Source organism: Pecten maximus, chromosome 2, assembly GCF_902652985.1.
Source record: "Pecten maximus chromosome 2, xPecMax1.1, whole genome shotgun sequence".
Taxonomy (NCBI): Eukaryota; Metazoa; Mollusca; class Bivalvia; order Pectinida; family Pectinidae; genus Pecten; species Pecten maximus.
In genome coordinates this window covers 49,025,735-49,045,697 of record NC_047016.1, presented here as the reverse complement: position 1 = coordinate 49,045,697, position 19,963 = coordinate 49,025,735, and the positions used below count along the sequence as shown (strand labels likewise).

At 40.0% G+C, this 19,963-nt stretch overlaps 2 protein-coding genes across 2 annotated transcripts in view; both read left to right on the top strand.

Annotated features, from left to right (window-relative positions):
• Positions 1–19,963, top strand: part of LOC117343522 (cubilin-like) — a 149,347-nt gene that overhangs the window by 52,622 nt on the left and 76,762 nt on the right. Inside the window, exons 20-25 of the mRNA XM_033905904.1 lie at positions 4,284–4,440; positions 5,911–6,098; positions 14,460–14,625; positions 15,929–16,157; positions 16,808–16,938; positions 17,523–17,709. Coding sequence (XP_033761795.1) covers positions 4,284–4,440; positions 5,911–6,098; positions 14,460–14,625; positions 15,929–16,157; positions 16,808–16,938; positions 17,523–17,709 — 1,058 coding nt within the window. The remainder of the gene's footprint in view (positions 1–4,283; positions 4,441–5,910; positions 6,099–14,459; positions 14,626–15,928; positions 16,158–16,807; positions 16,939–17,522; positions 17,710–19,963) is intronic.
• On the top strand, positions 6,688–8,078 carry LOC117322346. The gene is made up of 2 exons (XM_033877207.1): positions 6,688–6,928; positions 7,216–8,078. The coding sequence occupies exon 2, from the start codon at positions 7,238–7,240 to the stop codon at positions 8,060–8,062; it is 825 nt and encodes a 274-aa protein (XP_033733098.1). The 5' UTR covers positions 6,688–6,928; positions 7,216–7,237; the 3' UTR covers positions 8,063–8,078.

Below are 19,963 nucleotides of genomic sequence, written 5' to 3'. Positions count from 1 at the left end.
TGGAAATGGGTGAGGATGTCAAGGAAGGCGAGCCAACATAGTGTTGTTATTCTTTCAGCCCCGTAAAAACTTTGACATGGCAGCAATGGCGGCCATTTTGTAACATGATTGCGCAATCATGGTTTTCCTAAACAACATCTATTTCAAACTTCTTCTCAAATTCCACCGGCGGGATTCAGCTCTAACTTACCAGAAATGATCCTGAGATGGTCCTTACCAAGTGTTGTTATTTATTGGGTCGGTCAGAAATCCAAGATGGCCACCATGGCCAACAGTGCCACTATATACTTGCTACAGAGAATGCATACTACAATAATATAAGGGTTTTAATTTAGAGTCAGATGACCGTTAAGGCCCCTGGGCCTCTTGTCATTGTGTAAACATTTTAGGTATATCTAATTTATTTTGATGATAAACGTTACTCAATTACGTATATTTTATCGTTTTTGTGTCGCCTTTGAAAAAGGAGACATATAGGTATTACTTTTCGGCGTCGGCGTCGTCCGGAAAATGGTTTTCGTGCGATAACTTTAGTAGTTTAGAACGGATTAATTCGAAACTTCATGGGAAGGTTCATTACCATGATAGCTCGGACAAGTTCTATAACCAAAATTATTTGCACCTTTTTAAAAGAGTTATAGCCCTTTAATTTTTTGCGAAAATGGTTTCCACTCAATAACTTGAATAATTATTACAGGATTAATTTGAAACTTCGTGGGAAGGTTCGTTACCATAATACTGTGGACAAGTTCGTTAACCAAATTTATTCGCACCATTTTAAAAGAGTTATGGCCCTTTAATTTTTTGCGAAAATGGTTTCCACTCAATAACTTGAATAATTATTACTGGATTAATTTGAAACTGCATGGGAAGGTTCGTTACCATAATACTGTGGACAAGTTCGTTAACCAAATTTATTCGGACCTTTTTAAAAGAGTTATAGCCCTTTAATTTTTTTTGCGAAAATAGAATGTTCGTTACCATAATACTGTGGACAAGTTTGTTATTGTTTTTAGGTCATCTGACCCGAAGGGTCAGGATGACCTATAGCCATCGTGCTTCGTCCGTCGTCGTCCACCGTCCGCCGTCCGCCGTCCGTAAACTTTTCACATTTCAATCTTATTCTCAAGTTCCACCAGTGGGATTCACATGAAACTTGCCAGAAATGATCCTGAGATGGTCCTGACCAAGTGTTGTTATTTTTCGGGTTGGTACGAAATCCAAGATGGCCGCCATAGCCGCCATTTTGAAAACACATTTTAAACTTCTTCTCAAGTTCCACCACTGCTGTTCGGCTGAAACTTGCCAGAAATGATCCCGAGATGATCCCGACCAAGTGTTGTTATTTTTTTGGTCGGTCCGAAATCCAAGATGGCCGCCATAGCCGCCATCTTGAAAAACACATTTTAAACTTCTTCTCAAGTTCCACAAGTGCTATTGAGCTGAAACTTGCCTGAGATGATCCTGATATGATCCCGACCAAGTGTTGTTATTTTTCGGGTTGGTACGAAATCCAAGATGGCCGCCATAGCCGCCATTTTGAAAACACATTTTAAACTTCTTCTCAAGTTCCACCACTGCTGTTCAGCTGAAACTTGCCAGAAATGATCCCGAGATGATCCCGACCAAGTGTTGTTATTTTTTTGGTCGGCCAGAAATCCAAGATGGCCGCCATAGCCGCCATCTTGAAAAACACATTTTATTCTTCTTCTCCAGTTCCACCAGTGCTATTGAGCTGAAACTTGCCTGAGATGATCCTGATATGATCCCGACCAAGTGTTGTTATTTCTTAGATCAGTCCGAAATCCAAGATGGCCGCCATAGCCGCCATCTTGAAAAACACATTTTAAACTTCTTCTCAACTTCCACCAGTGCTATTGAGCTGAAACTTGCCTGAGATGATCCTTATATGATCCCGACCAAGTGTTGTTATTTTTCGGGTCGGTCCGTAATCCAAGATGGCCGCTGAGGCCGCCATCTTGAAAAACACATTTTAAACTTCTTCTAAAGTTCCACCAGTGCTATTGAGCTGAAACTTGCCTGAGATGATCCTGATATGATCCCGACCAAGTGTTGTTATTTTTTAGATCAGTCCGAAATCCAAGATGGCCGCCATAGCCGCCATCTTGAAAAACACATTTTAAACTTCTTCTTAACTTCCACCAGTGCTATTGAGCTGAAACTTGCCTGAGATGATCCTTATATGATCCCGACCAAGTGTTGTTATTTTTCGGGTCGGTCCGTAATCCAAGATGGCCGCTGAGGCCGCCATCTTGAAAAACACGTTTTAAACTTCTTCTCAAGTTCCATCAGTGCTATTGAGCTGAAACCTGCCTGAAATGATCCTGATATGATCTCGACCAAGTGTTGTTATTTTTTTGGTCGGTCCGAAATCCAAGATGGCCGCCATAACCGCCATCTTGAAAAACACATTTTAAACTTCTTCTCAAGTTCCACAAGTGCTATTGAGCTGAAACTTGCCTGAGATGATCCTGATATGATCCCGACCAAGTGTTGTTATTTTTTAGATCAATCCGAAATCCAAGATGGCCGCCATAGCCGCCATCTTGAAAAACACATTTTAAACTTCTCAAGTTTCACCAGTGCTATTGAGCTGAAACTTGCCTGAAATGATCCTGATATGATCCCGACCAAGTGTTATTTTTCGTTATTTTTCGGGTCGGTCCGAAATCCAAGATGGCCGCCATAACCACCATCTTGAAAAACACATTTTAAACTACTTCTCCAGGTTCATTGGTGCCTTTGAGCTGGAAATGGATGAGGATATCAAGGAAGGCGAGCCAACATAGTGTTATTTTTTTGGCCTCGTAAAAACTTTGACATGGCAGCAATATGGCGGCCATTTTGTAACCAGAAATGATCCTGAGATGGTCCAGACCAAGTGTTGTTATTTATTGGGTCGTTCAGAAATCCAAGATGGCCACCATGGCCAACAGTGCCACTATATACTTGCTACAGAGAATGAATACTACAATAATATAAGGGTTTTAATTTAGAGTCAGATGACCGTTAAGGCCCCTGGGCCTCTTGTTTTTTATTCAAGTCCTAATTTTAAAGAGTTATGACCCTTTAATTATTCGCATACACAGGCGACACCTCCACTTCCGTGGAATTCTTGTTAATAGCTTTATTGTGTTTTACTCGTCAACAATCATGCAGAAAACAAAACTAAATTTGAGGCCGCCATTTTGCTACCTAGCTTTACAGCCCAGCATGAACTGCTGAGTTCTTTGAAATGCAACTTTCCACGTTGTGTCTGCACTGCCTCACATGAATGCTGCATTGTGTATTTTTCAGTGTTTTTGTTAGTTTTCATTGTTTTCATTGTTAAAGTATAGTACAACAACATTAAATAATACCAGCTATGAATAGAGTTTTATGAAAAACGGCAAGTTACGCATAAGAATTCTACTTTCACTTTGCTACCACATTCCTTATCAAAGCCAGGATCGACTGTCTTGGCAACGATGGAGGGCATGGATTTAACACATTATCAAATCTACCAATTTGTAGTTATAACTGAAAATGTTCTACATAATACAGTATGTCTTTGAAAATTATCTGCAAATAACAGATTTAATTAATTAATTACGATTTGTTGCATCTGTGACATGATGTTTGTTCATTTCTATGCCACCTTTCGACACTAAAAACACTGAAGAGTTCCAACATCGAGACATGGACATTAACATCGATTGTAGTTTTTCCTTTCATTTTAAATGCTTATTGAGCACGTACAACAATATTTGTGAACAGGGAAATAAAGACAAGGAAAATTTTAGTGTCATATTTAAGGTGTTTTTATATATGATGTAGGACAACATTAACAGTGATGCGTGATGACCTTGAGCTTTATTCAAGGCCACCAGGCTCAAATATGTTAAAATCTTTTAAATGTCTTCTCGAGAACCAAATCTGATATTTAGCCTGGAGCATGCTGGGATGAATGGCATTCACCTCAAATCCATAGTCATGGGAAGAAAATCTGCCAAACTATATCAAAACTCATGTGACTGTTAAGGACCATAGGCCTTTGTTTCTATTAATAATGTGTAACCCTGTATGTACTTTGTATGTACTTTGGTTACAATCATTAGTACTTCATACCTGGTAAGTTGAATTCACTCCACACTTAAAAATATAAAGTGAAAGTGATACTAATTTAATTGAGTTTTGAGTTCAGCTTTAATTGTAATTCCTCGTTAAGTGGTCATCAGAATTCTCCTCTCCTTTAGACTTATAGGCGTCTTTTTATTCCCTAGGTACGAGACGGTAGTGATGAGAACGCTCCGCTGTTTGGTCGTTACTGTGGAACCAGTATCCCATCCATTCTTAGATCATCCGGAAATGTCATGTTTATTGAGTTCCGAACTGATGGATCCGTACGAAATACTGGCTTCCGTGCTGATTGGACTACCGGTAGGATACTACCCTGTTTCTATATTCTCCTTAATCAACTGCTATATTGAATTTACATTCTACCAATTTTTTATCAGTAATTATGAACCCCTGGACAGATTTGTCTTATTAGCCCACCATTCAAATTCTTTGTTACTAATATTTTCTGAAAAGTGCAGGAAAGATATTTCTCAAATGTCATATGTCGGTTTCCTTTGGTCCCTACTTGTGCCCCATTACATTTTGATAATCTAATTTGGAAAACAAAAAATGGCCAACAGGTGGTCATCTTAGACAGGACCAGTTGAAGTTTGTTATCACAATTTCTTGAGAAGTTCTGGAAGGATATTTCTCAAACTTCATATGGTTCCTATATGATCATAATTCATATTGAATTTGAAGACTGATCAGAAGGCAAAATGGCAGACAGGCTGCTGTTTTGAATTTTGATTGTTGTTATTTCTCAGAAGGTTCTTCTTGGATCTTTCTTAAATTTTATATGTAGTTTCCCCTTGTTTTCAAATGATTAAGAGACAAAAAGAAAGAGGAGAAAAGTACAGAAAAGATCAATCCAAACAGTCCATGGTGGGCACCTAGATTCCTTTTGATTTCTTGATGTTTAAGTGAACGGGGCTGAATTTGCTCTTAATTAATTGATGGATATGCAATGAATTTATAACGACTATCTGGTTTTTAGTTCGAAGTCTCAAGTGACCTATTCTAATCGCCTTTTGTCCGTCGTCGTGCATCCTCCGTCCATAAACAATTTACATTTTCGACTTCTTCTCCAAAACCGCTGAACCAAATTCAATAAAATTGGCAGGAAGCTTCTATGGCTAAAGGTCAACTAGAATTGTGAATTATATGGTCCCCACCCCTAGGGGCCTGAGGGGTGGGGCCAAATATGGTCAAATTGACTAAAACTTCAAAAATCTTCTGCTCAAAGTCTACTCTCAGATATGGTGGAATAAAACACTCTTTATAGATGGAAGGGTCTTAAGGTGCCTTACCAAAATTGTGAATTTCATGACCCTTGAGTCTCACGTTTGCCCCTGGGGAGGGGGTAAATTTTACTATAGTTTATATAGGGAAATCACATTTTTGACTATTATTTGTTGGATTTCTATTGGAATTCATTCTTATTTGGTTAACATTATCAGCTTAAGATGACAGTTTGATGGTATGCAGATGTTGTTCCTGACTGACCCCCAGGGACTGATGGGCGGGGCTAAAAAGGGTCAAAGTGACTGAAATTTCAAAAATCTTCTTCTCTTCTCTGAAATATGGTGGAATCAAACACTCTTCATAAATTGAAGGGTCTTAAGGTGCTGTACCAAAATTGTAAACTTCATGACCCTGGGGTCTCACGTTTGCCCCTGGGGAGGGGCAAAAGGGTCAAATTAACTGGTCCCCATAGGACTGTTAAGGCCCATGGACCTCTTATTTTTTGTGGTTTTTTTTTTCGTGATTCAAGTTCTTTTTGTGTTTCAGCTTGTGGTGGAGTATATACTGCTCTACAAGGAAACCTACAGTCCCCCAACTACCCAAACGCATACCCAGCAAGCAAGGAATGTATCTACTCCATCAACCAACCCAACGGAAATAGTGTGACCTTGACCTTCACAGCTTTTGATGTTGAAGGGTCGTCAGGAGGGTTATGTGCATTTGACTATGTTGAGGTAAAGAATTCTGTAGATAGTATACAATAGATGTTTGTTGAATGTCCCAGCTATATCAATGACACGTTGATATCTTTCATTACCTATAAAGTGGCCCTCAGAGAGGACCAAACCAGGACCATTATACACATTGGCCCTGACTGCCCCCAGGGGCTGATGAGTTGGGTCAAAATTAGTGAAATCGATGTAAATATTGGGTGTATTTTGGAACTCATGTGACTGTTAAGGCCTATGGGCCTCTTGTTTGAGAAATCGAGCTATAGGTTATGTTTTAGAAATAAATATTTCCTCATTGTCAGTGTCACAACAGATAGATATTTTGTTTGTGGTTTGTTAAGTCCTGCTTCCTATAAGATAGCTATATATAGGTTGATGGGGAAACAGTTTTGAGAGGTACACACTCGAACTGGCTGGTACTAATGTCCGTGTCGTTAGAAAGTCCCAAGTATCATCATGCTTGTAAATAATCCACTTTAAAACTGACCTTGACCTTCGTAACTTGATGGGTGTGATTCCATGTAAGGCTCCGTGGTTGTTTTTATAACTTTTATATATAGAAAAAAAAACGTACAAGATTAATTGGTTTATATGAAATTTCCCGAGGAATACTGAAGTTATTTGATATGAAATGTCCCGAGGGATATTGAAGTTATTTGATATGAAATGTCCCGAGGGATACTGAAGTACTAGCCTATAAGGCCTCATAAGTACCAAATCGTGCGCCACACGATGTTGCGGTCTTGGACAAGCTGTAATTAAGTCCCACACCAACCAAACACTGATGTCGTCCTGGAGATTTAAACGGCATACCTACATTGTTGTAGCTTGAGGTAAGTTTTTCATCAGGAGTAAAATGATTTCAGCATTAACATTAATCTTGAAATTTTTGCAGAATAACTTTAAGCCACTGACGAAAAAACTGCAAAAGCATTTCTGGTATTACTTTATGGAGAAGTGCTTTTTTACCGTTTTTTTTATTTAATAGTATTGATTTATATACATATGTATGCCTGATACTTAATTGTGTACGCTATATGTAATGATTTTAATCAATTCAAATATAACTGATGAGTCACAACATCTTGTTAGATATTTGATTTTTTTTTTTTTTTTACAGATTAATAAGTTCTGAACTAGCCATGATGAACTCCAAGGAGAGTGAGCAGATGTCTTTGCTCCTGTCCACATACCTGGAGAGGAGATATACTGGGACAGAGGAGATCGTTAACATCAAAAGGAGGGCAGTAGTCTTAGGTGAACAGCTGATGAGTTCTGATTTCCACTGGCACATTTTCACTGGAAGTTATGGAGAAGGATGTTCACAAAAGGGTTCAGACATAGACAGAATGTTTGTAGACAAGGACATAGCAGTGATCTACCCTGATCGGTGTATTCCTCGACACCTGGCACACAAAACCATTCTGTATATTAGAGAGGCAGACTGCCGCCCCGGCTACGTCCACTTAGAGATATGTCAGCTTAAACGCTCATTGCATACAACCTTTACGAATTCACTAGTTAGAATAGGGAAATCCGTGTTTGTTTCCAGTGATATCTTTAGAGAGGAATGGGTCAGTTACTATTCTACCAAAGTAGGTTTGAAATATGAATCCAATGGACCTAGTATCGCATGTACAGGACTGTGTGGGACCAGTATGGACAATGTCTATTGTTTACGGTGTAACAGTTGGCCAAAGGAGGCTAATGAATGGATTACACGTACCCGTCTCTATGGATGGCCGCATCAAACATTGATAAACAAGATTGTAAACAGTGGATGTCATCTTGTTCCAGTAGGAGATAAATGTTCGGAAGATACATTTTTACAATGGAGAATCTCACTTGTAACAGCAGAAAGGTCTTTAGTTCATTCCTTTAGTCACATCCAAGTCAAAGTATACACAGCTGCTGAAATATTTCTTAAAACAAATAAAGGAAACATTGAAAGAAACAATTGGGGATGACGACATCTTGTGCTCCTACTTTCTGAAAACAATCCTGTTTCATGCAATAGAGAATTCTGCCCAAATGTTCTGGCAAGACAAGAACCTTTTTTATTGTTTTTGGTTTTGCTTCAATATTCTGATTGCATGGGTCAGGACTGGATTATGTCCTAATTACTTTATCCAAGCCAACAACATGTTTCAGAGGAAAGTACATGGACAGAATCAACATATACTGCTGGACATTTTGGACAACTACTCTCGGATGAAATGGATGTGCCTCTCGGTAGGAAACTTTGTCAAACCTTCAATATGGGAAGATCTGTGTGACGTATCAATACAAGCTCAGTTTGCATGCCCAAAGACTTTACAAGAAAATATTATAGATCAGGATTTAATAACTCTTAGTCATACATATCCAAGTATACCCATACCACCCTCGGGATGACAAGGAAGGCATTATACGTATTATCTACATCAAAGTCAGATTTTGACGAAGTTCAAACATATATCTGTGTTACAAACTACCTCAGATGTTTTGCATCGGAACTAATCTGTAAAGATCTATATGCAAATGAGACTGCTACAGACAACAAGACAAGGTACCGAAGATTGAGGAAATATAAGTACTGGATGACCCCTAATGCTGTAATTGGCACAAATGTGTTGTATTTGGCTACTTTTCATTTTCTGACTGGAAATTTCAATAGATGCCTAGAGACGAGCAGAGGAGTAATGAAATTAGCGTCATACTTAAATAGCAGCAGGAACTGGTATTCAGAAATACACAAATTGTACAGACAGCAATTTCATCCGACCCCATGGCTGTATGTTACAGAGGCTCAAGATAATAAACTCTCAACACATTCGTTTTGATCATCAGGACATGTATCTTCCTCATCTCTGTTTGGAGCTGTCCAAGAATTACAGACTCATACTCATCCCACCTCTACCATACATCCTGTTCCTGAACTTCCTATGTTACCATGAGCTTGGTGACACCAGAGGGCGTGATGAAGCCTTACAGCACCTGATACAGGTCCAGTATGATGAGGAACAAGGGGGACAGATTTTCTGGATAGTTCACACTCTCCTGGGGATCTGTCATCAAATACTCGGGGACTATCACAGGGCCATCAGGGCCTACTGGGAGTCAACACAATCAAAGAGTTCAAATCATGGGTGGAACACTGGCATTGACAGAATAGCTATAGTATATCTGTGTATGTATGTCTCACAGAGGTCGGACAGAGGATAGCCGTGGTGTATCTATGTATGTCTCACAGAGGTCTGACAGAGGATAGCTGTGGTGTATCTATGTATGTATGTCTCACAGAGGATAGCTGTGGTGTATCTATGTATGTCTCACAGAGGTCTGACAGAGGACAGCCGTGATGTATCTATGTATGTCTCACAGAGGTCTGACAGAGGATAGCTGTGGTGTATCTATGTATGTATGTCTCACAGAGGTCAGATAGAGGATAGCTGTGGTGTATCTATGTATGTCTCACAGAGGTCAGACAGAGGACAGCCGTGATGTATCTATGTATGTCTCACAGAGGTCTGACAGAGGATAGCTGTGGTGTATCTATGTATGTCTCACAGAGGATAGCTGTGGTGTGTCTATGTATGTCTCACAGAGGTCTGACAGAGGACAGCCGTGGTGTATCTATGTATGTCTCACAGAGGTCTGACAGAGGATAGCTGTGGTGTATCTATGTATGTATGTCTCACAGAGGTCAGATAGAGGATAGCTGTGGTGTATCTATGTATGTCTCACAGAGGTCTGACAGAGGATAGCTGTGGTGTATCTATGTATGTCTCACAGTGGTCTGACAGAGGATGGCTGTGGTGTGTCTATGTATGTCTCACAGAGGTCTGACAGAGGACAGCCGTGGTGTATCTATGTATGTATATCTCACAGAGGTCTGACAGAGGATAGCTGGGGTGTATCTATGTATGTCTCACAGAGGTCTGACATAGGATAGCCATGGTGTATCTATGTATGTATGTCTCACAGAGGTCTGACAGAGGATAGCTGTGGTGTATCTATGTATGTCTCACAGAGGTCTGACAGAGGATAGCCGTGGTGTATCTATGTATGTCTGACAGAGGATAGCTGTGGTGTATCTATGTATGTCTCAGAGGTCTGACAGAGGATAGCCGTGGTGTATCTATGTATGTCTCAGAGGTCTGACATAGGATAGCTGTGGTGTATCTATGTATGTCTCACAGAGGTCTGACATAGGATAGCTGTGGTGTATCTATGTATGTCTGACAGAGGTCTGACAGAGGATAGCTGTATCTTTGAACATGATGTCTAACTAAACTGATATAATATTTTATAAGGTAGCTGTGGAGTACAAGGATAAAAGGAAGGGTCCATATTACTAAGACATTGTTAAAGGTTTCGTGGACGATATATCGGCTCTATCAGCATTTCATTTGATGACGCATCACCTCCACATCATCAGCTGTAGTCATCCGATCAGCTGATTGGAATCCAGAACTTGTAATCACAAGGTGGTAAAATGTGATATAGATTGTTATGATTGTACATGTTTTCAAGCCAAGAGGAGTTATTTCCCTTCAATCATTTGATGGTTGTGTAATTGTATTACCAATATTTAAATTTAAAATGTTATGTAAGATGGTTTATTTGTTCAATTATTGTGTATGAATTTTTCATGTGATCATCTGTTGTAAACTGAAATAAATATTGTTGATCATTAATAGTCTGTCTTCCTTCAAATATGGTAACAGCGTATACCTGGAAATGAAAATGAAAGGAACTTCTTTTTGAATAATGGCATGCTGGAAACATAAACACGCCTGTGACAAAAAAGCGTGAAAGCCAGACTATATATGGTGTAACTTTTCCACTAGCAACATCTCAACACACCCTTAATTTACAGAATATTTGTCGCGGGACATTGGTGACATATAATCAGTGTAATTCTCTTAGTTGGATTAGATAGCTGTTGTCGTCACTATTTTTCTATCAAAATTACTTGGTAGGGAATGGAAACCTCTTCCTTATTCCATCCTCAGACCCAGGGAAAAATCGTACTATCGATTATTTTAAAAACATTATAGTGCGATTTTCACCTAAAGTAGTGATACCAATATTTATGCTTTTCAGTCTTATCTGCCATTCTATACTGATAAACCTGTTCCACTTTGGAGGCCTGTGGTCTAGTGGTAGGCTGCATGGTTAAGTGTTCCAGTCGACTCAGCTGTAAATGAGTATGTGGTCGGGCAGTGCAAAAAATGCGTAAGCTGTTAACACTGAAATGGCAACTCCCTAGGTTTGGTTTGTTTTTGTTGAACGTCCTATTAACAGCCAGGGTCATTTAAGGACATGCCAGGTTTGGAGGTGGAGGAAAGCCGGAGTACCCAGAGAAAAACCACCGGCCTAAGGTCAGTACCTGGCAACTGCCCCATGTAGGTTTCGAACTCGCAACCCAGAGGTGGAGGGCTAGTGCTAAAGTGTCGGGACATCTTAACCACTCGGCCACCGCAGCCCCAGGTAACTCCCTAGCTGTATTCTCCCCACGGAGTTGGGGAAGACATTGGCTGGTTGCTAAAGGTCAAATAACCACTGACAATAATTTATGAACCTTTTTGAGATGGCTATAATGGTATATAAAACTCCAAGTTATTAATGTTTATTCCTTTCTTTGACTGCCCTTGATCGACACTTTTATTGGGGGATGGAGGTAAAAAATCAAACCTGTCTTAAATGAGACACTTCATGGGACCAATGAAAGTGTGTCTTAAATTACTACATCTTAATATCTTAATATAGAGGTTGTCATGTGGAGTCGAGTAGGGTGCAGATGCTGATTAATGCGACAAGCTGCAGTTAAGTCCAGTTACTTATCATATTTATTCTAGCTTACTTACCTGCCCTTAAGGGCCTTGGGCTAAGGTCATGGTGCAGCGTCGGGGTCGTCCGTCATCTATCAACATTTCCTTTAAATCCTTACTTACTTAATGCCTGAATGGATTTTGATGAAAAAGAGATCCAACGTTGTATAAATGATGGGTGTGGCTTCCCTGGGGTCGAAGGAGCAAGGCCCAATAGGGGAAAATGAGGTAAATCATTTAAATCCCTACTAGTCTTGAATGCCTGAATAGATTTTGATGAAATTTGGTCTGGATGATAATTGGGGTAAGGAGACATTGTATAAGGGTGTGGCTCCCCTGGGGCTGGAGGGGCGGGGACCAACAAGGGAAATTGAGATAAATCCTTTAAATCTCTACTTGCTGAACAACTGAAGGCATTTTGATGAAATTTGGTCTGGAACATTATTGGGTTAAGAAAATCTAATATTATATAATTAGACGATGTCGTTCCCTTTGGGCAAAAAGGGCTGGGCCCTATAGGGGAAATATACTGTAGCAAAAAAAAAACCTGTAGAATCCTTTTTCTTTTTCAAGAATAACGGGATTTGGTTCACCTGTAGTTTGAACAATTGCTGGAAGAGGCAGTTCAAAAGTAGGAAAATATTTGAATTATAATTGACTTAAATTAGAGTATTTTGCCATGATTACTGAAATATCCAGATGAGCGATGCAGGCCCTCCTGTTGACTATAGTTGACAATGTTATGGAATGAGTCAAAGAGGGACTGGCTCCCCCAAGAATTAGACTCGATGTCAGGGCACCATAAGGATGGATTTCATTCAGATCTTTCTTCTGTATGGATAAAGGAATTTTGATCAGCTTTGGTGTGCAGCCTCCTTGACAAAACTGGATGAGGCATACAGAAAAACACATTGTATTTAGTACCAGTTCTACTTCTGTTTCTTATAATTTCTCGTCTCGGCCTTTAACCTCTAAACCATTAAGATATGGTAATGAAACTTAGTTGCATAGTTGCATAACCCAATGTGGAGTGCATTGCTGGTAGGTCACAATGACATTGAACTGAAGGTCGAAGGTCACATAAGTGCAAATTTTCCAGTAATTTCTTGTCAGGGCCATAAATTTTGAACCATTGAAGGAAATGTTGATGTAACTAGGAGGTTACTTGCATCACCTAAAGCTGATATGCATTGCACTGCCGTTAGATCAGTATGATGATAATTTGTTTACCCTTAAGAACATATTATTATACCCCCCTCAACGAAGTTAGGGGGTTATACTGGAATCAGGTTGTCCGTCCATCCGTCTGTAGACACAACAATGTACCGGCTACTCCTCCTAAACTACTGAGGGAATTTGAACAAAACTTTATGGCAATAACCCTTATACATTGTAGATGTGCGTAATCTATATCATGTTGTAATTTTGTGGTTACCATGGTAACCAGGCCACTATACTTTGTTTTTTGGGTGAGGGGGAATTTTGTCCAGTCAACTCCTCATAAACCTGTGAACTGCTTCAAGTCAAACTACACAGGAGTGATAGGGACCATGTGTAAATGTGCATGCATGATATTTCTCTTCAGAATTTGTGGTTTCCATGGTTACAAGGTTTTAATACCCATATTCTTGTGGAAAACTTTGTCAAGACAACTCGGACAACTCCTATATAGCTATCAACCGATTTCATTTGGAATACACAGGAATGTTAGGGACTCATATTGTGTACATATGCATGCAGGTTTTTTCCTGAGAAATTCAGGTTGCCGAGGTAGCATGTTCACGAAGAACAGGTTTTCAGATGGTAGGCTATTCAAATCGCCCTGCGTCCGTGGTCCGTAGTCTGTCCGTCCGTCCGTCCGTCCGTGATAATTGAAGTTTGTTATCGCTATTTCTGAGAAAGTACTGAAGGGATCTTTCTCAAATTTCATATGTGGGTTCCCCTTGGTGCCTAGTTATGCATATTGCATTTTGAGACCAATCGGAAAACAACATGGCCGACAGGCAGCCATCTTGGATTTTGATAATTGAAGTTTGTTATCGCTATTTCTGAGAAAGTACTGAAGGGATCTTTCTCAAATTTCATATGTGGGTTCCCCTTGGTGCCTAGTTATGCATATTGCATTTTGAGACCAATCGGAAAACAACATGGCCGACAGGCAGCCATCTTGGATTTTGACAATTGAAGTTTGTTATCGCTATTTTACAGAAGGTACTGAAGGGATCTTTCTGAAATTTCATATGTAGGTTCCCCTTGGTCCCTGGTGTTGCATTTTGAGACCAATCCGAAAACAACAGACAGCCATTATCGCTAAATCTTAAATTTTATATATAGGTTACCCTTGTTTGAAAAGTACTAGAGGGCTGTTTCTGAATTTACACAGATTAGTAAGACTTAGAGGAAGGGAAAAGTAGAGAAAAGATCAATCTGACATGGAACCTATAAAGATCATTCAATGGTGGGCGCCAAGATCCCTCTGGGATCTCTTGTAACAAGCAGAGTTTAAAAACAATAAGAAAATACATGTAAATAACTTTGGTGTTTTCAGGTCAGAGATGGGGGTTCAGAAACCTCTCCACTTCTGGGTCACTTCTGTGGGGCCGAAATTCCGGATCCTATTTCCACAACACAAAACCTGATGTGGGTAAAATTTGTGACTGATTCCTCCATACAGAACCTGGGATTTGCAGCGTCCTATATCTCTGCTAGAGTCCGTATGTATAACTTGAAGATGTCATGTGTTGTATTTTGATTTGTACTGATACTTTTCTCTCACCTGTCCAAAGGGCAAGTGAGCTTTGCCATGGTGTAGCATCTGTCATCCTGTCTATTGGCCGTCTAGCATCAACTTTTTTTTTTCATTTGAATAACTTCTTCCTTATAACCGTCGGACACAGATATGTACCTGGTATTCACTGGTCTTGTGGCATGTTGGGGTGAAGGGCTTTGTTGTATGTTTGAGTAAAGGGATACAAAGTTTATTCAAATGAATGACCTTGAACTATATTCAAGATCACAGGGGACTAATAGGCTGAAATCTTTCAACAACTTCTTTCCAATAACCAAGAGGCCCAGAGACCTGAAGAAAAAAAATCCTGTAGCATGCTTGGATTGTGGGCTACGAAGTTTATTCAAATAAATGACCTTGACCTACAACCAGGAAATTTTGAGACCTGATATTGGGTCAATAGTAGGCTAGAATGAAAGACTACAAAATTTATTCATAAGAGTTAACCTATAGCTTACTCTGATATTTAAATTATAAAGAGGTAATCAGCATAGATCTACATAAATGACCTAGATCAACTTCAAAGTTGCTCTATAGAAGCAGGTCAGCGATACAGGCCCATTGGGCCCTTTGTATTACCTTGATTCAACTTCAACTATACCTATTTGAAAAATCTGCCTTAGAGATCTTCACTCCATACCCGTGGTAGTTTGTTTCTTGGGATGCTTAGAAATGAATGTTAAAATGAATCTGGCTTAATTCATGACCTGGTGAATCCATGATAACAAAGAAGATTTAAGGGCAACAGGGGCCGGTCTACAATTAACAATTAAGCCATATTTTCTGTCTTATACACGTGTAGCTGCAGAAAAAAAAATGCTTTAGAGACCACCTGTTTTATATGTGACCGGGTGGGGTGTGCTGCTGGGTGTCTTCGGCAGTATGCTTCAGTGAGGTAGCACTATAAATCGGCAAAAGTTCCGGCCTATCACAAGGAGACTTAACACGAACATACCGCAGCCTCCCAAAACACACATACGCACTCACCACACGCATGCATGTCGCACGCAGGGGAGGCCGTCCTGAAATGGCCTTAGCTGTTAATAGGACGTTAAACAAAATAAACCAAACCAAACCAAACTTATATATCAAATCTGTAATTACAAATTATGTCATCTCTGCCATATCTTTAAGCATAGATTAATTGGATGTAGAAGTCCATATCGCTAAACCTTATTGGCAATATCAGGGCTTATGCATGCTAATGTTTTATTTTTATCTTCACACAGCTTGTGGCTCTTTTTTGACCGATCCCAGTGGAACCTTCCAGAGCCCCGGCCACCCCAACATCTACCCTCACGGTGCCAACTGTACCTGGCAAATATCTGTGTCTGCCGGCCTCGTCATCCGACTGACTTTCCAAACCTTTATACTGGAGGGCCATGGCTCTAGCTGCTATTTTGACTATGTGGATGTGTATGACAACTCGTCTGCTGTACTAAGCAGTCGTTTAGGAAGGTACTTCTTGTGTAAATTTTATCAACATTTGCTTTATGAAATTAAAAGGGCTGTGATAGTTCAATCAGTTACAGAGCGCCGATTAACACGTTTCCTCAGATGAAGTACGAGATGTCATGCCTAGAGGTAGTGGTGGGCCGAAGATAGATAATAATTAAAAAATCAGTCCAAATCATCGATGACGATTTTGAAAAGACAATTAATCAAAGATGAGTCCAAATCATTGATGACGATTTTGAAAAGACAATTAATCGGAAATTTCTGAAAGTGTTTGTAAATCTCTGGCTTCGCATATAGGTATTTGTAATGTTACCGAACCAGTCAGAATTTAAGATATTGATAACAGTCGATGACATGTAATAAACTTATTTGAGATGTACATAAATTTTCTACAAAAGAGCGATTCTGCTAAATCTAGAAAACCAATTATAATCAATAATTGATCAATTTCGAGTTTCCACTTACTGATTCGGAAAGTGATACTACTTAGAGATCTATAATAAATTACAAAGTGGACAAGTTTTGATGCCTGATAAAATGTCGCATAGTGTACTAGGCTAGGATTATAAAAGACCTGTTTTGGTTGGAGATTTTGAAACTGCATCTACAATGACTATTGGATGTAATACATGTTTTCAATTTGTTGATAGATACTGCGGTAACACTATCCCCCCGAGTATGACTTCCACCGGGAACGTAATGACGGTCACGTTCACAGCCGATAGCAGTATTGCATACGAGGGCTTCACAGCTTCATACGTTTCACTCAATGCATCTACAGGTAAGTGAACTGTCCTGGTACTTAAAGGCATGATGGCCATTTCATTCAGTGTAGCATATTCCAATATATACAGATTTATTCTGACATTATACATAAAACATGTACAGAATTTACAATCTTTTAAAAGTCAGCTCTAATTAGTATAAAAGAAATATTATGGGACCATTTTTTCTTTAAAGTAGTATTTTTGTGGTTGATTAGTATAAACAAAATATCATTATAATTGTCAGTAGTGTTAAAGCTTATAGGACCATTTTTTCTTTAAAACAGTATTTTAGCGGTTGATTAGTATAAAAAAAATACAATTATAATTGTCAGTAGTGTTAAAGTCTATGGAACCATTTTTTCTTTAAAACAGTATTTTAGCGGTTGATTTTTCCAGTGTTCATCTAGTTCATTCTCAAATTGTTTAACTTACATTGCGTTCATTACCCTCAATATGGAAGATAATTATATATAATTGTTCCCCATGTCAACTGTTCTCAAATACAGCTTAGATACCATACATGTTACATTATCTATGAATAAAATCATGGTCATATGTTTGGAAAGTTTTGGCTGATCTTTGTTGTCTCCCTTGGCAGTTTGCGGCGGCACTTTGACGACCAGCACAGGAATAATCACAAGTCCCAACTTTCCCAGTAACTATCCTCACAACAGGCAGTGCATTTGGACCATTATCGCCCCCAATAATATCCAGATTCTTCTCAATATCACAGATTTCCAGATGGAGAGTCATGCTAACTGTGTGTTCGACTTCCTAGAAATCAGGTTTGTTAATGGCATAAAATGATATAGCTAACCTCAGCACATTTTTAGCTCACCTGGACCGAAGGTCCGGTGAGCTTATGCCATGGTGCAGCGTCCGTCGTCCGTCGTCCGGTGTCCGTCGTCCGTCCGTCAACATTTGCTTCAAATCGCTACTAGTCATCAAGTTCTTATTGGATTTTGACCAAATTTGGTCAGAAACATCCTTGGCAGAAGGGGATCAGATTTTGCATAAATGGTGACTCTGAACCCCAAGGGGCCTGAGGGGCGGGGCCCAATAGGGGAAATTGAGGCAATTCCTTTAAATCGCTACTAGTCATAAAGTTATGAATGGATTTGAACCCAATTTGGTCAGAAACATCCTTGGGGGAAGGGGAACAGATTTTGCATAAATGGTGACTCTGACCCCCAAGGGGCCAAAGGGGCGGGGCCCATTAGGAGAAATAGAGGTAATTCCTTCAAATCGCTACTAGTCATAAAGTTATGAATGGATTTGAACCCGATTTGGTCAGAAACATTCTTTGGGGAAGGGGAACAGATTTTGCATAAATGGTGACTCTGACCCCCAAGGGGCCTGAGGGGCAGGGCCCAATAGGGGAAATTAAGGCAATTCCTTTAAATCGCTACTAGTCATAAAGTTATGAATGGATTTGAACCCAATTTGGTCAGAAACATCCTTGGGGGAAGGGGAACAGATTTTGCATAAATGGTGACTCTGACCCCCAAGGGGCCAAAGGGGCGGGGCCCATTAGGAGAAATAGAGGTAATTCCTTCAAATCGCTACTAGTCATAAAGTTATGAATGGATTTGAACCCGATTTGGTCAGAAACATTCTTTGGGGAAGGGGAACAGATTTTGCATAAATGGTGACTCTGACCCCCAAGGGGCCTGAGGGGCAGGGCCCAATAGGGGAAATTAAGGCAATTCCTTTAAATCGCTACTAGTCATAAAGTTATGAATGGATTTGAACCCAATTTGGTCAGAAACATCCTTTGGGGAAGGGGAACAGATTTTGCATAAATGGTGACTCTGACCCCCAAGGGGCCAAAGGGGCGGGGCCTAATGGGGAAATAGAGGTAATTCCTTCAAATCGCTACTAGTCATAAAGTTATGAATGGATTTGAACCCAATTTGGTCAGAAACATCCTTTGGGGAAGGGGAACAGATTTTGCATAAATGGTGACTCTGACCCCCAAGGGGCCTGAGGGGCAGGGCCCAATAGGGGAAATTAAGGCAATTCCTTTAAATCGCTACTAGTCATAAAGTTATGAATGGCTTTGAACCCAATTTGGTCAGAAACATCCTTTGGGGAAGGGGAACAGATTTTGCATAAATGGTGACTCTGACCCCCAAGGGGCCAAAGGGGCGGGGCCTAATTGGGAAATAGAGGTAATTCCTTCAAATCGCTACTAGTCATAAAGTTATGAATGGATTTGAACCCAATTTGGTCAGAAACATCCTTTGGGGAAGGGGATCAGATTTTGCATAAATGGTTACTCTGACCCCCAAGGGGCCAAAAGGGTGGGGCCCATTAGGAGAAATAGAGGTAATTCCTTCAAATCGCTACTAGTCCTAAAGTTATGAATGGATTTGAACCCAATTTGGTCAGAAACATCCTTCAGGGAAGGGGAACAGATTTTGCATAAATGGTGACTCTGACCCCCAAGGGGCCAAAGGGGCGGGGCCTAATGGGGAAATAGAGGTAATTCCTTCAAATCGCTACTAGTCATAAAGTTATGAATGGATTTGAACCCAATTTGGTCAGAAACATTGTTGGGGGAAGGGGAACAGATTTTGCATAAATGGTGACTGACCCCCAAGGGGCCTGAGGGGCGGGGCCCAATAGGGGAAATTGAGGCAATTCCTTTAAATCGCTACTTGTCATAAAGTTATGAATGGATTTGAACCCAATTTGGTCAGAAACATCCTTTGGGGATGGGGAATAGATTTTGCATAAATGGTGACTCTGACCCCCAAGGGGCCAAAGGGGCGGGGCCTAATGGGGAAATAGAGGTAATTCCTTTAAATCGCTACTTGTCATAAAGTTATGAATGGATTTGAACCCAATTTGGTCAGAAACATCCTTTGGGGATGGGGAATAGATTTTGCATAAATGGTGACTCTGACCCCCAAGGGGCCAAAGGGGCGGGGCCTAATGGGGAAATAGAGGTAATTCCTTCAAATGGCTACTTGTCATTAAGTTATGAATGGATTTGAACCCAATTTAGTCAGAAGCATTCTTGGGGGAAGGGGAACA